General features: G+C 40.8%; 2 protein-coding genes across 4 annotated transcripts in view; one reads left to right on the top strand and one right to left on the bottom strand.

Annotated features, from left to right (window-relative positions):
* TNKS2 (tankyrase 2) overlaps nt 1–9025 on the top strand; it is a 30584-nt gene extending 21559 nt beyond the window's left edge. Inside the window, exons 21-27 of the mRNA XM_071564466.1 lie at nt 302–422; nt 2898–2995; nt 3593–3667; nt 4664–4769; nt 5385–5571; nt 6088–6244; nt 6557–9025. Of these exons, the coding sequence (XP_071420567.1) occupies nt 302–422; nt 2898–2995; nt 3593–3667; nt 4664–4769; nt 5385–5571; nt 6088–6244; nt 6557–6619 (807 nt within the window). The 3' untranslated portion in view covers nt 6620–9025. The remainder of the gene's footprint in view (nt 1–301; nt 423–2897; nt 2996–3592; nt 3668–4663; nt 4770–5384; nt 5572–6087; nt 6245–6556) is intronic.
* Nucleotides 9026–22992: 13967 nt separating this feature from the next.
* FGFBP3 (fibroblast growth factor binding protein 3) lies at nt 22993–24482 on the bottom strand. 3 transcript variants are annotated; one of them, XM_071563885.1, is made up of 2 exons: nt 24418–24482; nt 22993–23702 (listed from the first exon to the last, which is right to left on the bottom strand). In XM_071563885.1, exon 2 carries the CDS (start codon nt 23614–23616, stop codon nt 23119–23121), a length of 498 nt encoding a protein of 165 aa, XP_071419986.1. In that variant the 5' UTR covers nt 23617–23702; nt 24418–24482; the 3' UTR covers nt 22993–23118. The 3 variants fall into 3 exon arrangements, with proteins under 3 accessions (XP_071419986.1, XP_071419985.1, XP_071419984.1); XM_071563884.1 differs by lacking the exon at nt 24418–24482 and adding an exon at nt 24119–24249; XM_071563883.1 differs by lacking the exon at nt 24418–24482 and adding an exon at nt 24153–24249.
* Nucleotides 24483–25528: the final 1046 nt, after the last annotated feature.

Here is a 25528-nt window from a genome sequence, read left to right as displayed (position 1 = left end):
AGTAAGGTCAGTTTTTGTTTATGTTGGCTTGAATACATCTAGAAAAGTATTTCTCAATCAGAAAAATGATCCTTGCAAGAAATACCAGTTACACAATTGTAGTTTGTAGCATGTTTGTTTAAAGACAAAAGGTTTGGAGAAAACAGATGAGTTAAAGTAAAATATGAGAATAATAGACTAAAGTCTCCATGTTTGTGTTCTTTTCACACTTGCTTTTTCTCTCAGCTATTGTGAGGTGTATTATCACTGTCTTTGGCAGTTGTTCTAGTTTACAAAATAAATGGTGTTCCTTTCATTATAGATAACATTGGACGTATTGGTTGAAATGGGACACAAAGAATTGAAGGAAATTGGAATTAATGCTTATGGCCATAGGCATAAAATCATCAAAGGAGTTGAAAGACTTATTTCTGGACAACAAGGTATGTACTTATTTTAAATTATTACATAATACTGCTGTTATGTAATGGGTTATAAATTATTTACGTTATTCCAAATTGTATCTCATTAAAAAGATTGATAAAAAAGATTGTCCTAGAAAATGGCACTTCAAACAGTAAGAATGTCTTCTGACTTGAAACATGAGTATTTTTATTTATGCTGTGAATTACTGTGAATCTTCCCTTTCTCAGATTTATTTTTTCTCCTGTGATCACTGTTTTGTGTTTACTTAGATAAGGTGTTGATCTAGTGCAATTTGCTTATAAGCTGTTTGAGGTGGGGAGTGTTTATCTTCTTCAAAGCACTCTGAAGAGCAAAGCATGTTCTCTGTGGCGAGTTCAGGCCTGTTATATACTGTTCCATTGGGTACTGCCATACAGGATTGTCTTTTCTCACTCAGAAATCCAGCTGAAATTCTTTCTTACCCTTCTTTTTAAAAATAGAGTTGGTGTGCTTTCAGTGTATCAAAATTAACATAATTGCTTTGTTTAACAACTTTAGCTTATATTGAAGTTTTTGCTAAAGCCTTTTTATTTGTGCAGTACCGTTGAGACCAACACAATCCTGGGAATACTGAATCCATTGTAATTCAGTATGCTTTGTTTAATTATGGCTGCATAAAAGGCAAAAAACCACTCCAAATCTTTGTTTTTCCTCTTTGTCTCACTGAACCATCACTTATTTTCGTTTTGTTGTGTTTCATAGAAATGAAATAAATTAGTTAGAATTGGTGGGATTTTTTTCCCTCTCTTGATGCACCATCTATGAATTTTCATTCAAAAATTTGCACTCCATAGTAATGAGTCACTATCCCAAGCTCTAAATTACTTTTTTGTCCTTACAACTGTATTAACCAACCCTTAAGATACTAATAATGAAGTATTTAAGTGAATCTTCATCATCTCCTCTTAGTTGTCGGATCTTTTTAGGCAGATTTATTGAGTAATTTGAACAGAAGTAAGTACTCAGTTATGATTTAGGCCTCATGTCCTCTTTATGTTCCAAGTTTACACAGCTACTAACCATATACTCTTTCTTCTGAGTAGGCCTGCTGTGTTTTTGAACATGTGTGTTTGTACATGTTTCAATATGTCTGTTTATAGACAGAATGTCAAACATTGAAATCTTTCGCCACTCTCACCTTCATTCTTTCCAATCCCTCGCCAACTTGACATAAAAGACCTGACGTTTTTATTTGTCATAGTAACAACAGGCATAAGTACTTAAACAATATTTCAACAGCTCTTGATCTTTTTCTAGATTATGTTTTTGGGGTGGATTGTTGTCAATTTTATATAGCTTACTCCTGGATTCTTGCACTCGAGTTGTTTTCATTGGTATTTTGCCATCTCTTTCTAACCATTGCTTCAAGGTTAGTAGGGCTTTTGTGGAAGAGCTTTATTTTGATTCTTGCCAGTTTGTTGTTCCTGAACACCTTGCAGTTTCACATTGCTAACATGGGCTCCTGACTGTTGATAATCTGTAATTTCCACTTTCCCCATGTTACTCCTTTTTAAAGAGATCATGACAGACCCAGTATCTAACTGGCCATCTGCTAGTTGTCTGGAAAGACTATGGCCAGAAAAGACACTTGGTACACCTTATCTTCCTGTTCTTATATCCAGTAATTACATTCCCATTACTTTGGAGCCATGATTGCAGTCTGTATGCAAATTGAGATTAGAGTCTGTGTAAAATTCCAGGGTTTTTTTGCATATTTGGAATGATAGAGAAATTTCCTTTGAACTTCCAATATCTTTTAAACTTATTAGGCTCAAGCCTTTTGGGTTCACAGGCTATCTTGGTTCTTTTGTTAGTTCTTTCTGCCTGATCCATGGGAAAAATATTCCTACTGAACTAGGACTTCAGGTCACTTCTGTTCGTGATGCCATTGCCAACAGTAGTCATGGACTCTGTACAGGAGCAGGTTGTTCACTGTTTCACTGCCCAGAGCTGAAATGAACTCTGAAGTAAGCAACTGCTTCTAAGTAGTCTCTCTGTCATACATTACCATACTGAGCTAGGCATAGACACATGGGTTAGTGTGTCTGAAGTGATGATTCTTGCTGAGAGAACGACTGATCAGTGTCCACAAATCAATGAAAATCATTGCAGTTATCTGCATCCAGAGCTAACTTGTGCTTCTCATGTTACTTACAGAGCATGCATGGTAAATGTATGGATAGAGGTTACAGACATGCTGAAAATGTTTGTTGGAAACAATGAAATAATGTGAGGGATCACGCTCTGACATCTACAAAAATGTCCATAGCGAACAGAAGGCAATTAAAGTAATTTGTAATCTTTGCCTTTTTTAGCAGCTAAACTTTCATCTGGTGAAGTTGAGTTTTGAGAAAATAGTCTCTTGAAAAAGAGAGGTCTCTTCCTGGTTAATTGTTCCGAATCAGCAGTCATAAAGCATTTTCTGAAACTTTTGTGTTTTATTACATTGACAGGACTTAACCCATACCTGACTCTAAATACTTCTGGTAGTGGAACTATTCTCATAGACCTCTCCACTGAAGATAAAGAATTTCAATCAGTAGAAGAAGAGGTATGCCATTCTTTGTAGTCTCTCAGTACTTTTGTTATTGCAACTAAAGAAGTATTGCTAGACAATTTAACAATGCAATAGCCATCACTAAACCTAAGAAAAAGTTGCATAAGGATACTTCAAATTTTTGACTTTGCACCATTTATAATCTGTGCTCATAATGTCTGTAACTTTTTTCTTACTTACATTATTACTGCTTGTAGTATTTTTAAAACCTCTACTATGTAGAAAATCTCTTTGCTATAACCTATGAATTCTGTGCTACCAATTGATTGCTTGTCTGTTATACACAGTTTTAAATCATTCCCTTTCAAAGTGTCATAATCACACAAGATACAATTCCAAAGAAACAGCATTCTAAGTAGATTAGATCATGAACTAGTCAAAATACAGGGTTTTTTAAATATCATAAAACCTGTTCTTGTGCATCCACAAAATCTGACATTATTTGATATACAGTCATTGCCTAAAAATTTCTTGTATAATTTTTTGTTTTAATACATAATTAGTTATTTTGATTATTTGAGTTGTGTGGAGGAAACGTGTGTTTAATGTGTTCTGATACAATGTGGTCCTCCTCCAAATCTCAATGTTCAGATGCAGAGCACTGTCCGAGAGCACAGAGACGGAGGACACGCCGGCGGAGTCTTCAACAGATACAACATCTTAAAGGTACCTGTTGCATGTTTATGGTCCATGGTTACACCTTTAGAGTTCTGCCTGAAAGTAACATCCGTGAAATGTTCTACATTTGTTTGTGTTCCATAATGTGACAAGATGTGTGTGTCCTTCTGAGACATGCATAGGATAAGAGATCACCTTTCAGGGAAATTCAGAGTAAACGTATATGGAAAAGCTACTTAGGGATTAATAGTCAGGAAGAAATCTCATGAGAAATTGACACAAAAGATCTCACAGAAAACTACAGAATGTTTGAAAGAAATGATGGGATTTTTATAGGAAATAAAAGAAGGTTTCTCTTGAGGAAGAATGGAAGGGGGGGAAAAACAGCCAGAAGCAAAAGCAAAACTGTTGAAATGTGGAACCAAGGGTACTTATTTTGGCTTGATTTGACATCAAACAAGTGTGAAACATTTGGTTTGTATTTATACATTTTTCCCCCTGAAGAAATGGTAATTTTCATTAATATTATGAAGATTTTGATTTGCAAGGAAGTACTACTAAGTTTTATTCTGAATTAATGTTACAGTTTTCCCAGTAGAATTGCTATGCTGTATCCAATTACATAAGGCTTTGCAGTGTCTGGCATACCTGTGCAGGGAGTATGTAATTTAACTTCTTTTAGAAGTGTTCCAGAAGTCTTCATGGAAGGCATTTCATAGTTTACTACTTGATCATTTTAGTAGTGATTTGGCATCAAGTAGAATTGTAACTAAGCCTGCTAAATTTCAATTATGAAGTACTACTCAAGAGCTCTTCAAAATTAATTGATTCATAATTAAGTATATAGTTATGATGTCGTTCTCGTGCTGCAACAATCAACTTGTGCAGGCTAAGTTCTGTTTCATTGAGTTCCAGGGAAAGTATTCTTGTTTAAGTGGCAGTGTAAGTGTCCTGTAGGATAGTGGCTATAGGTTATATGTCTCTCCAATAAAGTGAACAGAACTTTTCAGTTTCAAGGCTGAACTTGCATTTTGGCTGTTTCAGATTCAGAAAGTGTGCAACAAAAAACTCTGGGAAAGATACACTCACAGGAGGAAAGAGGTCTCAGAAGAGAATCATAACCATGCTAATGAAAGGATGTTGTTTCATGGTGAGATTTTCAAATTCACCTTGTTCAACAATTAATTGGAGGGTTTCCACTGTCTCAAGCAAAGTATATTCCTCAATGAAAATAAGTTCTATGTTTTACTTGAGGTTTTATAAACAACTGTTTATATATGACACAATGGGATGACATAATAAACTATATCTTTTTTCTGAAATTTGCATCTCCTTGTCTCTCCCCAAGGAGACTTCAAAGATCTAAGTTAAAACATTTTAGCAATTATAAATGAAGATTAAGTAGTGTGCCTCCTCAAATCTGTTTTACTGGCTGTTTGACCAAAATGATAAAAGGTGAAGCTTTTTTCTGCTATGCATTGTTTGGTTGGGATTTTTCTTGTTTTCTTGGGTTTCTAATTTGATAAGTTAGTTTTGTTCTGCATTCCAGAAATATTAGCTTATCATTAGCCAATTAAAGGCCATTGAAGGCTCTCTTGTGCATAAACACAGTGTTTGTCCTGATGAGCAAATTAAACAAATTCACAGCATGTGCTCATAATGAAGGCCATTGTAGTTGCAACCATAATGGGAATGGATGATTGAATTGTGACACATACAGAAATCTGTATACTGTATTTTCAATATTTTGCTTCCTTTCTCTTAGGCTCCCCATTTGTGAATGCAATCATTCACAAAGGCTTTGATGAGAGACATGCTTATATAGGGGGCATGTTTGGAGCTGGGATTTATTTTGCTGAAAATTCTTCCAAAAGCAATCAATATGTGTATGGAATTGGAGGTGGCACTGGATGTCCAGTTCATAAAGATAGATCTTGTTATGTTTGCCACAGGTAAGTCCTTCAAAAGAATCTGATTTTGCTGTTCTGTTTTGTGTTCTGGACTCGCAGTGCAGCAGACTCTGCCCTTGGCCTTGATGTTGATTTGGCTGTTAGATACAAATTGAGCTTTTGAACACTTGCGATTTATGGTGTCAGTTTGAGTGATAGGAGAAAAGTTAGAAATCTTTTTTAAAAACCCCGAACAAATTAAAATAAATAAATAAAATTTTAAAAGGAAAAGAAAATATAGTGACAATCTCCGAGTACTTTGTTAGGCATACTGTTTCCAGTAATTAGAATAAACATTTTTTAGCATTACTGCCAACCATTTCCTTGGGCTAAAGAGCTTTCCAAAGGGAGCATAACTTTTGTTCTTCAAAACCAAACTTCAGAATTTTGTGAAGTATGAACACTGCCTAAAGTGGCTTCAAAGTTCCACCCTTCTCAAGCAAAAGTTTCAAATTAAGGAAGCTGAATAATCATTCATAAGCATTGGATGTTCATGGTCCTTTTTCCCTTTTCACGCAGGCAGTTGCTCTTTTGTCGCGTAACATTGGGCAAGTCTTTCCTGCAGTTCAGTGCTATGAAAATGGCTCATTCTCCCCCAGGACATCACTCAGTGACTGGGCGACCCAGTGTAAATGGATTGGCATTGGCAGAATACGTCATTTACAGAGGAGAGCAGGTAAACAACGTTTTGTGTTGGGTTTTCAGACTTCTTTTCTGCCCCCCACTTTTCTGTCTTTCCCCCCTCCAGAGGCACATAATGCATTTTCTTATGGTTGAGATGCTGGGACTTGCTTGTCTTAAAACACACACTCCAGCTGTGGTTACAGGTGAAAGGATACATGTTTCCTGAATGCTCTGGGGATTTAACCTTTGACATTTTGCCCTTTTTTCTTTAGCATTAGTAGTTTGTTTTTTCCTCTCTAAATAACATTCTGAATTTATTCAGAAAATGGAATTATAATAAAAAATGTGTATGTCATTTTTTCAGGCTTATCCAGAATACTTGATTACTTACCAGATTATGAAACCTGAAGTCACCACTGAAGCTTAAGACAATTTATTTGTGGGAAACCATCAGACTTTGAATGCAAAGATAACCGATGGCTGCCATCCTGTTAATTACAAGTTTTTGTTGAAAAACTTCCGTGCACAGGTGGTGTGGTAACAAATGTGAACAAAATATACCAGTTTTGACTTGATAAAGCTTTAATAATGTACAGTATGTTTTTCTAAAATTTCAGAAATGTCCTCTTTTTTCAGCACTTTAACAGATACCATTCCAGGCATAAACTGGCTGTACTAAATTATAAAGAAAAATTATCTTGAAACAATGGTTTTATACAATACTACATTCAAATTTATCAGAAATTGTAATGCTCTATACAGGAACTCATTTTACTAATATTGTGTTCTTTAAAACACTGCATTTACACTGAAAACGTTTTCATTTGTAAAACTGTAAATAAGAGCTTTTGTACTAGCCTGGTATTTATTTACATTGCTTTGTAATATAGGTGTTTTAGAACTGCAATCTTGTACAAAATGTTCTTCCCAGATGTTTTTTTGTTCACCTGGTTTTTTTCTCATGCAAGATAGATTGGAAAAGCCAAGGTTTTTTTCAGGTTTTATCACTGAATTGCAAGGGTGAAAGCAAATTTTATCTGAAGATGTTTAGAAATATCCAGCTTTAGATTGAATACACAAATTTTTGTTCTGTATTTTTATTTATGAAATACACATTCCTGAACATGGTGGGCTAGGAAAATAGACTATTTCAGATGAATACTAAAGTGGTTTTCCACCTACTTCTTAGAGTTGCATATTTTATTTCTGTAAAATGTCGTCTAAAGTTTTTTTATTTAACTATGGGTATAGTTAGCCTGTATCCTCACTTCAAGGCTAGTAGACCTTGCAAGTTACAGTTTTAGTAAATTATTTCCTTCGAATGTAGATGGAAAATTAACTTCAAGGAATTCGTTCTTGAGTTTCTCTTGCTTACATTTAAGCCAGGAAGTTAAATATTTTATTCCTAATATGAGGGCAAACGACTTGGCCTATTTTGTATGCTTATTTTGGTAGATGAATCTACCTGTTGGTGCCCTCAGAATATGAATATTGCCAGGCGGAAATGTTAAAAACCATCCAGTCATCTCCTGTGTCTCTTCCACGTTAACGTTCAGGCTGTAGTTGGAGTGGGTGTGAGGGGTGTGTTTCTCTGCTTTCAGCTGAGTGGGGCTGTTTGGGGTGCACTGTTCTGCTCCCAAGAGGGCCAGAGGGGGTGAGCAGGATGAGCAGCTCTTCCACAACAGCAGCTGCCCTTGGTAGCCCTGGTAAGACCCTTTGACAGAGGAGGAGTGCACAAGTTACAACCCCCTGTCCAGGTCTCACTCAGGGTTAACTGAACGCACCCAGCAGTTCAATCAGCACTATCATGGCTCTCTTCTGTATTCTGCTTCTCTTCCATCTGCAGTTTTTCCCTACCTATTTCAAAAGTGTGTAAATACAAATTATAGTTTACTTGGGGTTAAAGTGGGTAGGAGTATATTTTAGTTGTTTAATATCTCTACATACAGAACACTGTCCCGGAAGACAATTTGTTTGCAGGGCATGTTATCATACCATGATTTTAAATGTAGTAACTGGTCAAGATAATGAAATCCTCTTGCTGATGTGGTGGTTATGTGATTATGCTCTATGTAAAAATGTATTGAACCTTACCCAGTTACGTGAGGAAACTGAATAATAAGATTGCAGAATTCTTGCAGAAAGTAACATTGGCTATGAATAAAAAGGTTTTGATTTTTAGGTACTTTCTCCCAGCATGTTGCCTGTTCCTTAGGTATAGTAATGCTGGAATTGGTGTTCATGCAAAATCTGTTAATTATGTTTAAATTATGTTTTTGTTATTGCTAAGATGCTTCATTCTGTATGAATGATCACCTAATGTCTTGTAAACTGTTGTGGTATGATAGCATTTTAAGTGGTACCACAGTGTTGGTTTTGTCTGTTTGGGGATTTTTTGAGCTGTTTTTTTTGCATGACATACCTTGCACTCTGAAGATGGAAGCTGTAATGATTTGATAATACTGACTGTTGAGGTGAACCTTTAATCCCTTGTGCAAATAGTTCGGCTTTACTCATCTTGAAGTGTCTTTACATGTACTGTATGACATTCCATATCCATTTAACACTAAATAAATTTAATTCACTGGTTTTCTGGTAGTATGGGAGTAATTACAGATGTAGTATGTTAACCCATTGTTTTAAATGTAAGCATGCACAATACTATAACAAACTACATCACTGGTGGTGAAATTAACTGCATTAAATAGGAAAGCTTTTAATGTGGATGAAAATCTGTAAAAACTGTGAAAACTGGTAGTTTGCTATATGGCTAACTAACAGCTTTAGCTAGCAGTGAAAATGTTTTAATAATAAATCCAAAAGTAAGCTTCAATTTGTGCACTCTATTATATGGTCCAAAACTGAAAAAGAAAACTCGCTTAGATTGGTTTTGTAAAATGAAAACTAACCTAAAAAGTCTTACCTTTCAGATAACTGTGTGGGTAGCAGTATAGTAACAAAAGTAACTGCTTAGATCCCTGGTAGTATTGAAGTAAGGCAATCATATTATTTCAGTAGGACCATCTGTGATTGTGATTTATATGGTAGGAGGTTTCCAAAACCAGGCTTGTATAGAGGACTTAAATAGTCATGAGCACTAGAGGGCGGGAAGGCAAATGTTTGGTAAAATCAAGGGTAATTAAAATCTTTAAAGTATCTTGGGAGCACAACTTCTGATAAAATGGCTCCTGAAAATTCCACCTGTCAAGGTTGTAAAAATCAACATTAACTTTCCATTCTGCATTGGTTGTTTTTGTAAAAAAAATAACATAATTAGTATAAAAAGAAGTGGTGCAACTATTAGGAGTTTTTCCTTAAAAAAATTGCTCCTAACTTAGACCTTAGCTCTTGGAAATTAAAAACTAATCAGAAGAAGCTGCAGGCAGCCAGAACGGAACACCAAACAAAAAGAACAAGCATGTAGATGACTGGTTTGAAGCTAACAAGTTCTGCCCTAAAAAGGAGCAAGGTTGGTAACTAAGAGAGGACAGACAGGAGTGGAGAGATAACAAAAGAACTAATAACCTGCAAAGAAAGAAAGGCAAATTCCACAAGCACTAAAAAGTTCTGGTAGCAGTAACTATAATAATTATGAGGAATGGCCAAGGTAATCATGGTACATCAACTTCCCAACTTAACGTTTGAGTTAAAACAGCAAGCAGGCATTGATGTACAGACATCACAGAGATGCCAAAACAGCTCCTCTTGAGAGGAATACACGTTTCAAAGGGGAAAGTTGCAGCCAATTCGAAACACTAATGTTAGTCCTGGGAAATAACGTGTGCAAGAAAAGCAGTCAAATTTAAAAACTGAAGGCAAATGCCCTGTACAATAGCTCTTTAAAACTGTTTTTGAAGCATTGATTATCAGAGACAAGCTGAAAACCCCCAGTAGGTGGCACAGCTCTAAAGTATGTCATGTTAAATTATCCACCTGGATTCTATCTAGTGGTAGGATGTACACTGGGATTTTAATGCAGCCAGAAAAGTCGAAGAAAGAAGTGGATCCATCTCTCCATCTGTAATCTTGGTAAAACTGCTAAACTTATGTCTCAGCTGGGATCTTGGTGGGTGGCAGTGAAGGGGATTGGGGTGCTTCCTTACAGGTACAGTGACACAGTCAGAGGAACACTTGCTTGCAGAGTTTTTAAGTTAGGAGCATTAAGAGTTTTCAAAATATCCTGGCAGTAGTATTTGGAAACCTTAATATTTAAATTAAATGTAAATTGTTTGAGAAGCAAAAGAATATGCACTAGTGCCTAAGAATGTGTGATTGAGGCCTTTACAGTTGGAAAAGCAGCTTCATGTGCACAGATCTAGGATGGTACATGTGGGAAAGGGTTAATATTGAACCGTGAAGCTCATAGAAATAACCTGAGAAATGGACTTGAAAGTAGGCGCAGATTTCTGGACTAGAGGTGTATGGCTTTGTGTTGTCTTGCTGCTCTTCAAAAAGGTAACCTTCTCCAGCAATGTATTTGGAAACTTATTTCACAACAAGAAATTTATTCAATTTTATGAGGCAGTGGACTTCAATAGATGTGCATAGAAGTGAAGTTTCTTACTAACCTAATAAAAGGACTAAATAAAATAAGCAAGTAAATAGGATTAATATGTACGTAGAATTGACATTACAAGGACAAATTCTGTTGCAAAAATGAGTAACGGTAAATCCCCTAGTGTATACAATATTTATGACTGAGGAGCATATTGTACCTAATAGGTTTTAATTATTGAAGTAGTCAAAAGTAGAAGCTGACAGCAGTTACATTAAATATTGTTTTAATTAATGATAGAGTGAGCTACTGAGCAGTCTAAAAGAGTCATTCATAAATAAATAAACCTGTGTATGGTGACCAGTGTCTGATAGTGGTTCCCCATTGGAAAGTATTTTACTGAAACATTGAAAAGGTGTGAACAAATTAGACTTGGAATTAAAGGGCTTTACTTTGAAGGTAAATATTCATTAGAGCAGTTTTTTTCATGAAGTATAATTCAGGATTTAGGGAAAGAACCTACTTAGCAGTTGATTACTAATATCTAAAGATTTATAAATAATCAAAACCTACATGAATAATCAAAAAACTATATAAATAAGGGCAGTTTCGCTGGTAGCAGAGTCCCAGTAATAACATGAGGCCCTTGAAGTACATAGTGTAGAAGGTGTTATTTAATGCAAATATTCTAAAACCAATAATCAGACAGTGAAATAAATCTAACTTCAAACTAAATGAACTAATGCTAAAGCTTATTTCAAAAGATCAGGAATGTGAAAATGCACTAGAAACTGCAAAAATGTAGCTTTTAAGAGAAGAAAAATGTTCTCCTATTGGGAGTAAAGCTTTATGAAGGGAGAACAGTTTAGCACGTTATGCATAAGATGGATTTCTAAAGATGCAGAACAGACCTTGAATAAAAAATTGAGGGTAAAAAAAAACAAGGGGGGGAATAGGGGTAGGGGTGGAATTGACTGAGCATCTCAGAGTGGTGGTAATTACATTAACAGAGAAAATCTGGTCAGTGGTATACCAGAAGGTATGGTACAGTCTATGCTAAATTAGATTGAAAGGGAGCGCTGCTGCTATGTCAAGTTGCTGAATTTCTGAAGTGAACTGTTGCACTGAACTTTGAATGCAAGGTCCTATTTATATATGCTGTGTAAGCATTTAAAATACCTTTAAAAGCCTCAGCATTTGTATAATCAGACTCAAAATGAGACAGAGGGGCAGAATGTTGAGCTGGTGCTCGTTCATTTCAAGCAACACTCAACAGGAGCACAGAGCAGACTAGTCCAAGGGGGGAATTCTCTTGGGAATAACCCATTATAGATAGAATTGGACAAAAATAATATGGAAGTTGCTCTTTTAACATATCCCAAGGCACTTCTAAAGCATTACCTACTATTACATGTGCACTTCATCAATTATAAATTTGGAAACACTAATGAACAGATGTTTACAAAAGACAGAAATAAGTAATAGTGATTTCAAACCTGGACCAATTAAATGGAATATTTCAGTCAAAAGAAATATTTCATACTTATTGTAAATAGATTTATTCAGGGACATGCTTTAAAGCTTTGGATAGTTTTATTTATATAAGTATCATGTATCTGCTGTTTGGAGTCCAGCAGAAACAGAAAGCATGGCAAGAGTTTGCAAGAGATATGAGAACCTTGTATGTGTGGCAACTTTTAAAAGCCATGAGAACCTTGTATGTGTAGCAACTTTTAAAAGCCAAGGACTCGTACAACATGGTCTGTAAGTGAGTAGTTATGGGGTTTGGTGTGCCTGCTCTCTGAGACTCCCATCTCCAGAAATTCCAGCTTTTCAGTAAAGGAGTCTAACAAAACGTGTGAGTTAAATATTTCATGTATCAAGTTTTGGTTGTGTTTATTTTTTTTGAAAGGAGAAAGAGTAATGAGGTGATGTTAACAGCTTAAATATTAATTGTGTAATACGGTGCATTGTTATGTATTACAGGTGTTTTATTGCAATATCAATAAATAACATATTTTCCTTAAAAAAAAAAGAAAAAGCTTTACAAAATAATGCTTAACATGTCTCCTTCACTGGACTGATTTTTACAGTACAGATTTTGTGGAGTTTGTGGTTCAGCATCTTCAACCTCCTTGAAATACTGTTAAAATAGTGACCTACTAGTTTTAGCATAGTGAATTATCTCATATCTGTAAACACAAATTTGCCTCGTAATTCTGTTACTCTTAGAAAAATTAATCAGAACAATATTTTTACATACCGTAATTTTGCAACACAGGTGTTTTAAGGTTAAGCAGAATAGTTGACATTTCAAACTCAGGACACAATTCAATTTCCTCTGTCATATCTAAATCTGAATGTAAAATGTATCCAGGATTTCCCAAGCAAATTGATGATGTTCTTTAATTTTAAAACTGACTTTATTCAAGTTTCTTTTTTTTGTAGCATTTTGTCTCTTCCAACCCATCAGAATTATTTATTTAACATGGCTACCTGAAAAAAAAAGCCTCACTTCATTAATACTGTTTCTCCCTTATACCTGAGATCAAAATGGGGTTTATGATGCTATAGGGACAAGGCTATGTACACATTTTGCCTCTGAACTAAGGTTTTTCTTGTTCACATCATGAGGGGCTTGTGGGTAGTTCAGGCACCCAGATGATCTGTCTCTATTCCCTGAGCAGTGCTGAGGGGTCAAACCACTGCAGTGGGTGTCACCCGAGAGGCTCAGGCTCAGGTCAACCACCGTTTGCACCTTCTCCCGTGTTGCAGAGGGCAGGGACTTGCTGGCATTGAGGACCTCAGCTTCTTGGTTCAGAGTCTGCCCCTCTATGGACCCTCTGCCTGACCTGGAGAAGCAGTACAAGTCTGTTCTGTGTGGCTGGAGCTGTGATCTAAAATGTTTTGAGTGACATGGGTGGCATGTGACAGGAATATATGCACCCTAAATGAGCAGCAGTTTCCATGGGGATCTCTACCCGTAGGGAGCAGACAGGCAGGTATCATTTTTATTGCTGGAAATCCCTGTTCCTCTGCAGCATTCTCTATTATTTTACCTAGTTTATTTTCAGCTCACCTCTGTAATAAAGTGATTTGACACGGAGCTCTGGGATAGTCACGATATGTGCTAAGAAGCTGAAAGACATTTCAGTTCACAGAGAAGTGGGGTTTGTCCCCCTTGCTCCCAGGTAACTTCACACCAAAATATCTGCTGTGGTGCTTTCAATATACACCCTGTAAAAGCAAATTGTCATAGAATCCTAAAATGGTGTGGGTTGGAAGGGCCTTTTAAAGGTCACCTAGTCTAAACCCCTGCAATGAGCAGGGACACCTTCAACTGAACCAGATTGCTCAGAGGCCTGTTCAGCCTGAAGGTTTATAGGGATGGGACATCTACCACCTCTCTGGACAACCTGTACCAGTGTTTCACAACCCTCATCATAAAACTTAGGTTAATTCTGGCTGATGTTAGAGATTCTAAATTGCAACTGGTAATTTTAAACCTTATATTTGAGAAGGATAAAACGAGTATATATTTCTAGAAGTCTTTTATTTAGAGATCTTTGCTTGCTTTGAAATAGGATATTTCTATTCTTGATGTTAAATTGTAAGAGTATGAACACATCATAGTAAAAGCTATTTGCAATTTTAAGTTGTTTGAAGTAAATAAGGAGTATCTACCTGAGAAAAGGAACTATGTCCAGCTTGTATTTATAGTTTAGAATTCAAAAAAACTAAGTTGAGTACACCACTAACACGCCATTAGTTGTTAAGAACAGGGTACATTAATCTGCATGCTAGTGATGTAAAATGCATGTGAAATCTATAGCTCTGTATGTGGAAAGCAGGACAATCAAGACCACCAGTTCTGCCAATCAGTCATTCACATTTCCCACTGTTTTCCTCTATTGTAGCAAAATGTGAGAAGCTGCTCTCAGGCCACACAAACAATGCTCTTTATTGGTCTTTACTGAGGCATGATTGGGCATCTATGCTAAGACTGCCAGCTTCAAAGAAGTGCTAGTGGATGACATCTGGCAGCCTGGCTTTGCTACAGATAGATTTATGAGCTGTGAAAGATGGTCAAATTAACATCTTCTGCATTCTTTATAGGATTAGGGTTTCTGGGACACGCACCATTTGCATATTGCCCTGACTTACCACATTAGTGCTGTGTTTGTGGCTCATTTTAATAGACTGGGGGGCAGTGAGGCCTTTCCCCTTTACATCCTACGATTTTCCAGTCACTTCTGGCAGTGCCACGGCTGTGTTGGTTTAACAGACCTAGAAGAAATCATATTTCCTGTTCTGACTTCTTCCTGTTATAGTCTTAACATGAATTGAGCAGCAGCAGTTGTCATAAGCATTTTCACTCAGGGAAGGGTGCTCTTCACGAGGGATGCGCTCATGCAGACACACACTAAGCTGAATGATGCATTTTTATGAGAGTCCACAAAAGTCACTAGGAGTTAAAGAGAGAAGATCTAACATGAGCTACCTTTCTATGGCCTCAAGCAACTATTGAAGGTCTTGGAAGTCTTAATTGAATCAGTAGAAATTTAGCTAAAATATCTGTTAACATTAGATGCCTGTTCCTATCCCTTCACCCTCTCCCCACAAGGGACTTAGACTACATGATTTTTTTTTATTATGATCATCCAGTCCTGCTAAAATACAGCCTGTGCTTGTCACTAGACTGGAGATGGCTTCAGTTTGCTGTGAGTGCCCAGTGACAATGGCCACGCACCCCTCAGCAGCTCCCAGTGGTCTGCCTCAGCAGTGGCACAGGACATCTCTTCTGGGGGACAGGGAAGGGTCTGGGCTGGAGACATTGAGCCCTGGGCAGCAGTAGGGGGAGGAGGGGGCTCTGTTGGGGCCCCTGTGGGATGGCAGAGCTGGTGAGGTGCGAATATGGCCAGTGCTGGAAGGTGCTGTATGAGAACACAGGCCACCAAGAGTGACCACTGTCCTTTCAAGTCTCTAGTGTGGTTCACAGCCTGCAGGGTGGGTAGGAGTGATAGTGTAGGATGTAAATTGCAGCTTAGATGCACCATTATAGTCCTGTCACTGAAAGAGCTAGGCTTGACTGTGAGCACTCAGTTCAGCTCATGTGCCATCCCTTCCCTCAGGCTAACAGGACCACCTGGGTGTCGGACCCAGCTGAAACTGCTCCTGCCCCCCGAACGCTTGACCCCAGACTTGTTCCCTGTCTCATTTGCGATGTGCCTGCATAAACACTTGCACTGACAAAACAACATAGGCAGCAGCAAAAAAAGGAGGACAAGGCTGCCTTTTCCAGCTGCAAGGCCACCTTCTGCTGGCTGAAGCTGATGGCGTAAGCAATGTTCCCCAGCCTTGGGGTGACAGTGTGAGATAACTGGGTTAAGCTGCACAGACATGCACTGAGCAGCATTTCCAATGTGCCCAGAGAAGAGAGGGTATCCAACTAAGCACTGTTTCAATTTTACAAAGAGTACTTTTATGTGCTTACTCCTTATCTAGACTGTAACAATAAAAAAAGGAACTATTCTTCAAGAAATTATGTTTTTTGCCAGTCCTACCACTCCAAGTTGTGGGCAGAGGCAGAAGCATACATGAACAGAGGAGTATGATCACACTGGGCAGCAAAGAGCATGAAGAAGCAACAAAACATCTGCACAACCATGGCAGGTGAGGACCCAGTGAAAGACAGAGCAAACTGTGATGGATTATATTATGGTAGCATTAGGTGTGTACTCCTAATTTTGTGATGTTATTTCTTTACTAAGCCATGTTTACCACATGGGCACATTAAAAGGAAGGAGGCAGCCAATGTAAGGTGATTTGGGCTCTCCTCACCATCCTGGTGCTGGCAGAAAGGGCTAGCTGGAGCCTCTTAGTATCCCAGTCATGTGTTGTCGCCATAGGTGCCCCCTGTACATGGCTGGACACCACCCCAGGTCTACCTCATCTCCCAGAAACTGAAATAGGAGCTGTATCTCCCTTAGATCTGTAATAACTTCTTAAACCAAACTACTTTTCATTTCCTGGTGCTGTTTTCCTACATGACTATGGCACCATAACATTCCTGGCTCAGAGACATCCATTGAAACAAACAATTACATTATGGCTGCTCTTTGCCACAGAGTAGTAAAGCTTCAAAAAGCCCCCAGAAGTGATTAAGATGCTGTTGATGTGTACGTGTGTGGCGGGGCTGGGTGCTGGAGGATGTTCATTGGCCCCGTGCTGGGTGGGATGACATCAGGCTCCGCTTTCCATAGGGCCTCCAGCTTTGCCCCAACGTCTGCTGAGGGCTGCAAGAGAATAGAGCTGAGGGGAGAAAACCTTTACACTACACCCTCTCGGTTCCAATGAGAACACAGGCAGCTTCAGTCAGGGATAAAAGAACATAAGAAAAAAAAGAGACTGTAGTCTTGGAGCTGCTATTAACAGGAGATGAATTGCAAGAGACCATTTCATGCCAAGGGACTTTAGAGAGCAGCATCCCCAAGAGCCATTAACTGTCAGCAAGAGTTGTGCTGAAGCCCTTTGCTGTCAGGACAGAAGCATGCATATAAATTTTATACCATTTGTTTTTGATCAGAAACAAAAGATCAGCTCTAAATCCTCAGCATCTTGTCTCGACTAACATGAAATAATACTCACTTGTGTGGATGTCTTGTTACTCTTTTCCAATCAAAAGAATACTAGTGATAAATCTATTCATAATTTTGAAAGGTTTTGCTCTTAAAATTAAAAAAGAAGCAGCAAACACATGGGTTTGAGGGTATATTTATTCCTGGTAGGGCAACTCACGTTATTGCTAAGCATGGCAACTTTGGGAGGTGCACAGTACTTTTTTAATTGAAATTACTGTAGGATTTTTTTCTCTTTTTCAACGAAGAATTCAAAACCTATAGACATTCTGAGACCTAGGACTTTCGTTTACTCATGTAAGAAAAACTGCTGAGTCCAGTACTCTGATTAATAGGGGCTATTAATATAATTTGTGGAATGAAATGCTTTACAATCTTTTTTATTAAATTAAGAATGTATGCTGAAGTAGATATTACATACAATTTTACATTTCAGGATTTGGATCTCTTTTACTGGACCAGATTTTGTCCTACGGGTTTCCTCTCTTAAATAGATTCTTTAACTTCAGTACTTTGTGAACATGTAATAAGACATTAGTTAATTCTGTGTTTTACCATGAAAGTTTCATCAGACGTTTTCTCATTTTATGGCAGTCTAAATAGAAAATAACATCATGTTAGAGTCTAAAATCAGTTAATCAAATCCTGAGAAGTCTTACTTCACATGGAGCAATTATTCCTAGGTTTCCCCTAACAGATTAACACAAAACTTCTCCAGCTGATCCAACAGCTCTCAAGTGGGTGTAAAATGGGTGAGTGAATTGTTGGGCACAGGAGCTGCCGTGGTGACGGTGCTGTGTCTGGGGTAGTACCCAGCAGGCAGGTGGGTACACCAGCATGAGCTGCTGTTAAAGGCATGTACCTGTCCAGGGTGCAAGGGCCAGCAGTAGGGACAGAGCTCTGAAATATACACATAAATAGATAGAATTGGTATATAAATATTTTTTTATTTTCCGATAGTGAAGCAGCTGTGTGTTTCCCTGCTGTGCTGAGACCCCAGGGGCCAGCCCTCAGTGTTTGTCCTTGTTGGCTGGGACTGCGTGGGAGCCTGGGAGAGACCAGGCTTGCTGTGGGAGGGCTGAAGTGGACACTTAAAACCAGAGCCCCGTGCTCAGGCTGTGCTGCTATTCAGCCGCGGGGAATGTGGGCTGAGCTCGGGCTGTGCCTTGCCGCCCCTCTCACGCTCTCTCCCCCTCAAAGAAACATGCAGCATTAACCATTTGAGGGCTTGAAATAAATTGGGCAAAATATCTGCCATCTGAGAGGCCAGGACAGCCTGTACACACTTCAGAAAGCACAGCACATACCAAAGGAGTCTAAGCCCTAAAACAATGAATTATTTCTAAAGCTGTAGATATTTTATACATGCTTGTACTTAACAGATCCCTTTCACATAAGGAAGGAGTGTGGGAAAGTTAATCTAAACTCTGTAATACTGTACAGTTAAAAGCCTCTTTCATGTAACCATGTTCCTGAACTGAGCTTGGAATTCTTAAAAATCCAGATTATTACAAAGGAAGGGATTTGGTGTTTGGCAAATTGACAACACTTGCCATTTACTCACCTCTTGTGCTGCTTGGCCTTGCAGTGAGTTTCAGACAGGGCTCATAGCACAAGGGACAGCCTGAAATATGTCAGAGGCAATGAAAGAGAAATGCCCAAAGACTTCAGGTTCTGTTATCCAACCAGCTCCCATTTGAATAGTTTCTTCTTTTTTTGTGTGCCTCCACCTTATTCTTATTTGCAAATAGCCTGATGGCTTTTAAATTGCATCACCAATCTCCAAAAATATTGCATTTCTTTGTAGGCTTCTCCAGCACAAGTTGGTCATAAACTCAGGTAGAAAACATCGGTGTCAAATGATCAGGTGTGGAAACAATAAATATACAAAGACAGGCAAGTACAGCTGGTAGAGATAAGGGCTGAACTATGACTGCCTGACCAGATTTTGCTTGCTGAACCTGTGAATTCAGAGGAATTGTGAGGGCATGAACTGAGATGGAAAATCAACAAAGATTTAATTCATTTATTAATTTTCTGAAAGGATTGTTACACATGGCAAGAAATATCATTGCCTGCTTTAACCTTGCAAATGAATAACATCTTTTAATTGTTCCTTTAAAAACAGAAAGTGGTGAAAGACAGAGTAGTAATTTGGTTTTAATAAGATCAAGGATTTTCTATGTAAAAAGAGAGTCATTAAAGACAGTTGCACTAAAAGCATACCTAGAATTCACCATGACTGATTTCTCTCCAAAGGAAAATCAAGAAATGGTATTGCCAGCTTTTGAGATGCTGTTGGAACCTGCAGACACTGAGTTGAACTCAGCAGCCAAAGAAAAGAAAACTGCTGCATATACAATATGCCTCAAAGCTGATTCTATGTATTCTTTTATGTCTGAAAATTTCCACACTTAGAGCTCCCAGAATTCAATATCCTGAAGCTAAAATGTCAATTATTTTTGTTGTAAGGTAATTCATGTTTTAACTTGAAAAACAGGCATAGTGTCCTGATATGTCAAGCTGACAGTGCCTTGTGATGACAACCCAAGCAGCAGCTGCATGTGGTGAATGCGCCTTCTTGTTAATTGTGCCCAGGACCACCTGCTTCTGTGAGGGAAAAGCTTATCAGGCCTACAGGGAAGGCAGTCAGGGTTTGCCTCTGCCAGGTTTGCTGCCCTGGCTCTTCTGGCTGAGGACATTGGGCGGTGAGGAGGAGCTGAGGAAGGATGGGTGAGATGATAGGAGCTAGAGAAGTGCTGAGGGGCCACCACAGCTGCAACAGGAAATCAGAGGTAAGGTTGGCCACACAGTGGGTGGCACATTTGGGTGGCTGTATGAAAGCAGGGTGGGGGGTAGTGGTAGAGGGTGCATGTGGAGCATGACACGTACATGTTGTGGAGCTGCTGTAGGGCTGGAAAGGAACAGTTGGTTGGCTTAGCTGGTGGTGTCAGCTGTTACCTAACCATGGGAAAGAATGAAAATGTTGAGAGAGGAGGTAAAAAGCTATGGTTTTCCATCTTAAAAAACAAATCTGAGGATCTCAGTATAGTTTTCCAGCCTTTAGGATCTGCAGATCAGTTTTTCTCTGTAAAAACTGAATATTTGTTGCCTTTTGGCTTTAGGCATTGGTATTGTTAACCACAGCAAATTGAACGAATACAGTCTCATGAGTTGTATTTCATTAGTTGGTGGTACTAAAAGGAAGACTTTGAGTTCTTCTGGAGAATCAGGGGAATAATGTGGTTAAACACAGAGTAAGGGACCCTCTTCTTTCTTCTCACTCTTGGGTAAACAATGAATTTGTTCAGAGTTCCTAGTTGGGTTTTTAAATGCAGACTGATGTGGGTAATCAGCTTGGTTGCCATGGTGTTCCACCTTTGCATCTGATGGTGTGAAATGCAAGCTCTAACAGCACTGCACAAAGCTGCCATGTCAGTGCCATGGAAGTAAAACAAAGCTGTGTTTCATTGCAAGATACTGTGCAGTACTGTAGCCAGGAGCCTGCTCTACGGCTGCTTGTGTGACTTACACATGATGGAAAAGTGAGCTGTCATTAAAAAATAATTATATAAGTCACATACATTGATGATAAAGGTTTTACATGGTATTGCTGAGAATTATCCAGCTACTTGCTTTAAATGAAAATGCTTTGGCACTAAGAACTGTATGCAACTGTCCAGAGCCTTGTGAGATCCACTGGGCAGATCTTTATTGTTTTTTGGTGGCCCTCTCACAGACATCCTATAGAAAGATTCTGTAAGTGTTCCTAGTCCTGGACACGTGTCTGGGGCTGTGTAGGGCCACAGGAAGACAAGAAGGGCTGGTTTGCAGAATGGGCCATACTTGTGACTGCCCTCCTACCACCCCTCACCTGCACTGTGACTGTACTCAGTCTATCTGTGGCACTTGATACATGAATGAGAGCTGGAGCCAGCAGAGGGTTCAAGCCAAACATTGCCCTTTTATTAAATATCTAGATTAATGGTGCAAAAGAATGGCTAAAGGAGAGATTGCAAAGGCACACACACATATGGAACTACAGAAACAACAGTTACAGTTTGGTACTTGTCTGGGTTAGGTTCAATTTAAAATTGTTAAAATTCTGGTTTAGCTCTGCTTTGTTAAAATTCTGGTTTAGCATCATGTTTGTAGGCTGCAGGGCTTACCTGTGAGGCTGAATAACACTTTACCCTAATAAGCTCACCTACAGTTTAACTGTGAAGTTCAAACTTTTGCAACACAATGTTGCCATTTCCTGGTATGAAAAGGTGAGATGCTGTGATCCAGCAAGGTAAATAATGCTGCCATAAGAATACATATGACATGGCTAAGCACTCACTCATGTGTAATGCTAGAGCTTTGACAGAGATATCTTTTTCTATGAGAGAGCTGGTTAGGCAGTGAATGCTAGCCTTAGGAAAATAGTGCTGGCTTCCTCTTTTAACCCAGCTGCTTTCCCAAATGATTCTCAGATTAAAAAATAAACGCATCTGATGCCTTCTGATATGACTGCTTCTTCAAATGCCCTTGTTTGAGGGGGGAGAGAGTTTTATTTTTGACATTTACCTGTCTGCTCTATCCATGGTTTCTGCGGTTGTTTTACTGCACATATCAGGGATTTGATGTCTAATCACTGATTCCGTCTCATGTGAGGGGACCATGATGGATGCTCTGCTCTGCTGGGATACTGCTCCTCTGTTCTTGGTCTGTCAATGCACATAAGTGTTCTGGTTCAGGAATAATGTATGAGCAGCAGCCCTCTGGGTGACTCCAGAGGTAATTTTGAGATATCTCTGTGGAACAATTAGATTAATATAAGCATTTAACCAAACACCTGCCTGTAGACAGGTATACACGCTTTCTGCACAAGTGACTCCCCAGGAGTGTATTTTGTGAGTGAAGGGGCTAGGTCCTTCCCACATTTACCTGCAGTGTTGCCCTACTTTCTGCACAGCTGTACTGGACAGCAGGACAGAAAAGTTGCTGACCTGCAGTCAGGTATGTACTGTAGAAATCCTTTATTTAGCATCTGAGTGGGATGTGTCTAAAGGAGAAAAATTAGGACCAAGGAGAACTTGAACTTTCCTTATCAAAATGTACCATATTTGTGTGGATAAAGTATTTAACATCTCAAACACCTCTTCTTCCTTGGAAAAACAAGTTGCCTATTCTAACACCATGTCATTAGCAGGGTGAAATGCCATTCTTCTCCCAAATCCAGTTTGTGTAACTAAATGTCGCTGAGTTTCTCAGCCTTTCTTTTCACAGCTGGTTTCTCACTGAAGTCTGTTCATGTTCCTGTTTGAAGACAGTCAGTTGACCAACTGTTCTGTGGAGAAAGGGCTGGACTGGCTTACGGAATGTCAGCAAGAAAGTTCTTTCTAGGGCTTACTGTTTAGTGACGTCCGAGTTGTTTCTCTTTCTGGTATAGATGAGCAATTTCAATGTAACTTTAGGCTTATAGAAACTGATTTGGGGAGAGAGTAGCTGTCTCTTCGCGTTTTTGTGCTTTGAAAAACTTTAATGTACCTGAGTGCACGAGCCGTCCCTAGACGCTCTCACCTGGGTTAGCTGTGGGTGTAACACACGCTGTTCAGCAGCGTAAAGGTGCTGCAGGTATTACAGGGTTTTGACGAGACAAAGAATTACGTGAACTTCTTGATGCAAAATAGTTATCGCTTTATTGGGGGTAAAAGAGGAAAGCTGACAGTCGGGGGGCAGTGGCGGCGGTCGGTGAGGGCAGGTGATGCCGGGAGTTTCCTGGCGCGGTGGACGGGCGGCCAGGGCGGCTCAGCCCTCCCAGAAGCCGACGAAGAAGCTGCACAGCGAGTGCCACCGCTCGGCGCAGTAGGTCTCCGCGGGGTCCTTGGTGGGCTCCGGGGTGGGGGCCGTCATGGCCGGGCCGGGGTCGGGCAGCAGGCGGAGCTGCGCTTCGGGCGGTGCCCGGCCCGGCCCGCAGAGGCGGGCGCTGAGCGGTGCTCCCGGGGCGCAGGGATGGAGCCGCCGCCGCAGCAGGGACAGGATCTGCCGCCAGTATTGGTGGCTGCGGGCGCCGTAGGCCGGGCAGGTCCGCGGCTGCCCGCGGTATGCGCAGCTCCGCGCCGCCCCGCCGCCCGCCGCCCGGCAGCTCAGCCGCAGCTCGCTGGCCCCCGCCGCCGGGCGCAGCTCCCAGCGGCACCGCTGCTGCTCCGGCGTGGAGAACCGGCCCGCCCGCGCCTCCTCCCGGCCGGCCCCGCCGCCGGCGGCGCCCAGGGCGGCCAGGGTCAGCAGCGCCAGCGGCAGCCTCATCCTCGGCAACGCAGGAGCCTCCTCCGGTGCCTCAGCGACGGGGCGCCCCGGCGCGGGGCTCGCCGTGCCGCCGCATCCTCCGCGCCCTGCGGAGACACGCACCGTGGAGGGCGGTGCCCCCGCGGCTCCCACCCGCTGCCCGCCCCGGTGACAGCGCAGCCCCCGGGGTCGCGCCAGCCAGAGCCAGGGGTTGTTCGTCTCTGCGGAGGGGCGCGGAGCAGGCTTGTCCCTCCAGGGTGGGACTTTCAGCCCTGGGGTTTTTAGCTTCTATCCACCCACCCTTCGGCTCCGCTGACGCCCCGCCGATAGCGGCGAGGTCCCGGGATCGCCCCGGCCGGGAAGCCGTGACTGGACAGCGCCAGTCGGGAGCCCGCACCTGCCGGCTGCGGCATCACAGCTCGAGCGGTATCGCTGCTGCCGCTCGGCTGCCAGACCCGGCCACGGGAAACCCGCTCCCCTAAAGCCCCGTCCTTTCCCCCCGCACTCGGTTTCCCCCGCGCACCCCAGTGTTTTCCGCGCTGTCCCGAGGCACTCACGGTGCGCTGTGGGCTGGGTGGCGGTGCGGGCACAGGCGTGTGCGGCGGCTCCGCGCCCCGGGGCTGGCCGCGGCGGGCCCGGCAGGGGGGTTATCAATGCCCGGGGACTGCCTCCGCCGACGCCCCTCCCCGGCCGCCGCCCACGGGGGACAGCGCGGGGACACGCCGGGAGTGCTGTGCCCCGACGGCACCTCTCGCGAATTTCCCCCTTACACACACACAAACACACACAGACGCTTTGTTCGAGGAAACCGCACGCCAGTACCTCAAAGCCATCCCGGGACTGTGACGTCCTTGGGAAGTGGCGAGGGGAGCGCAGTCCTACCATCATGGACTGAGTGTACCTAGAAAGTTGCATGTTGGAGACAGGAGATGAGGTGTGCAGAGCATCAGTTCCATCACTGGACAAAGACCCTCGAGAATGCACTTTGCCCGTTTGTGCAGTTGCTCCACATCCAGTGTGGTCAGATACGTATCTCATCTTCTGTTAGCAGATTACAGTCACTTTCCCCTTTCTGCATCCTAAAAGGTTGCATCAGAAATGGAAAATTGTTTTTCCACACCCTGACTGTTCAGAGGAGCGTAGTGATGAGATCTTTAGAATTACCCAGTCAGGTAGTAATAGAATCACAGCAAATGCCACAGTAGCAGGCAGGGAAGGGATTGCTTCCAATGTTTGGATGTAACAGGCAACATAGAGCAATAGCATTGTGTGCAGGCAGACTGAAATTTATGGGAAATCTATTTGTGGATACTAGATTGCAGGATGTCAGATGCTCAGCTTAAAGGCTGTCAGTCCTGCTTGAAACATCCAGTTCTTCCCAGTTAACCCTTTGGGCATGCTGAAATTCTTTGTATTTTCCATGGTAACTTCTATCTGTATACTGAAGTTATATAGTCTTTGTTCTTGGAGCAATATGCCATGAAGGGCTTTTTTCCTTTCCTATCACACATGATACTCTTGCCAAGAATGATGGGTCTTCTGCCTCTAAAATACTATAGCGTGAGTCAGAATATCATGCTAATGAGGAAAACTGCCAGTTTTACTGAAAACACACTGTGGTTGAGCCTCAGAGACAACAAGGAGCAGTTTTAAAGGAAATTATGATTTTTGTAAGTAATACAGAAGCATTAGTATCAATACTTAGTGGTATTAAATGATGTGAAAGTTTTTCCTTGCACAGCATGCTATTCTACCCCAAAGGTTCTTTTATTTTGGGGTTTTTCTTTATTTTGTTTTCTTTTCTTTTGTTTTGTTCTGGTTTTTTTCGGTTGGTTGTTTGGTGGGGGTTTTTTGTTTTGTTGGTTTGGTTTTGGATATAGATTTCCTTCATCTTCTGTCCCTGTGTTTTCCAGGAATGACTCTTGTGACTGGA

This window comes from Pithys albifrons, chromosome 9 (assembly GCF_047495875.1).
Source record: "Pithys albifrons albifrons isolate INPA30051 chromosome 9, PitAlb_v1, whole genome shotgun sequence".
NCBI classification, from domain to species: domain Eukaryota; kingdom Metazoa; phylum Chordata; class Aves; order Passeriformes; family Thamnophilidae; genus Pithys; species Pithys albifrons.
This window is presented reverse-complemented; position numbering and strand designations above follow the sequence as displayed.

What these genes read in the sequence shown, in the direction of transcription:
- FGFBP3 (XM_071563885.1), bottom strand. Translation starts at nt 23,616, where the DNA reads ATGAGGCTGCCGCTGGCGCTGCTGACCCTGGCCGCCCTGGGCGCCGCC.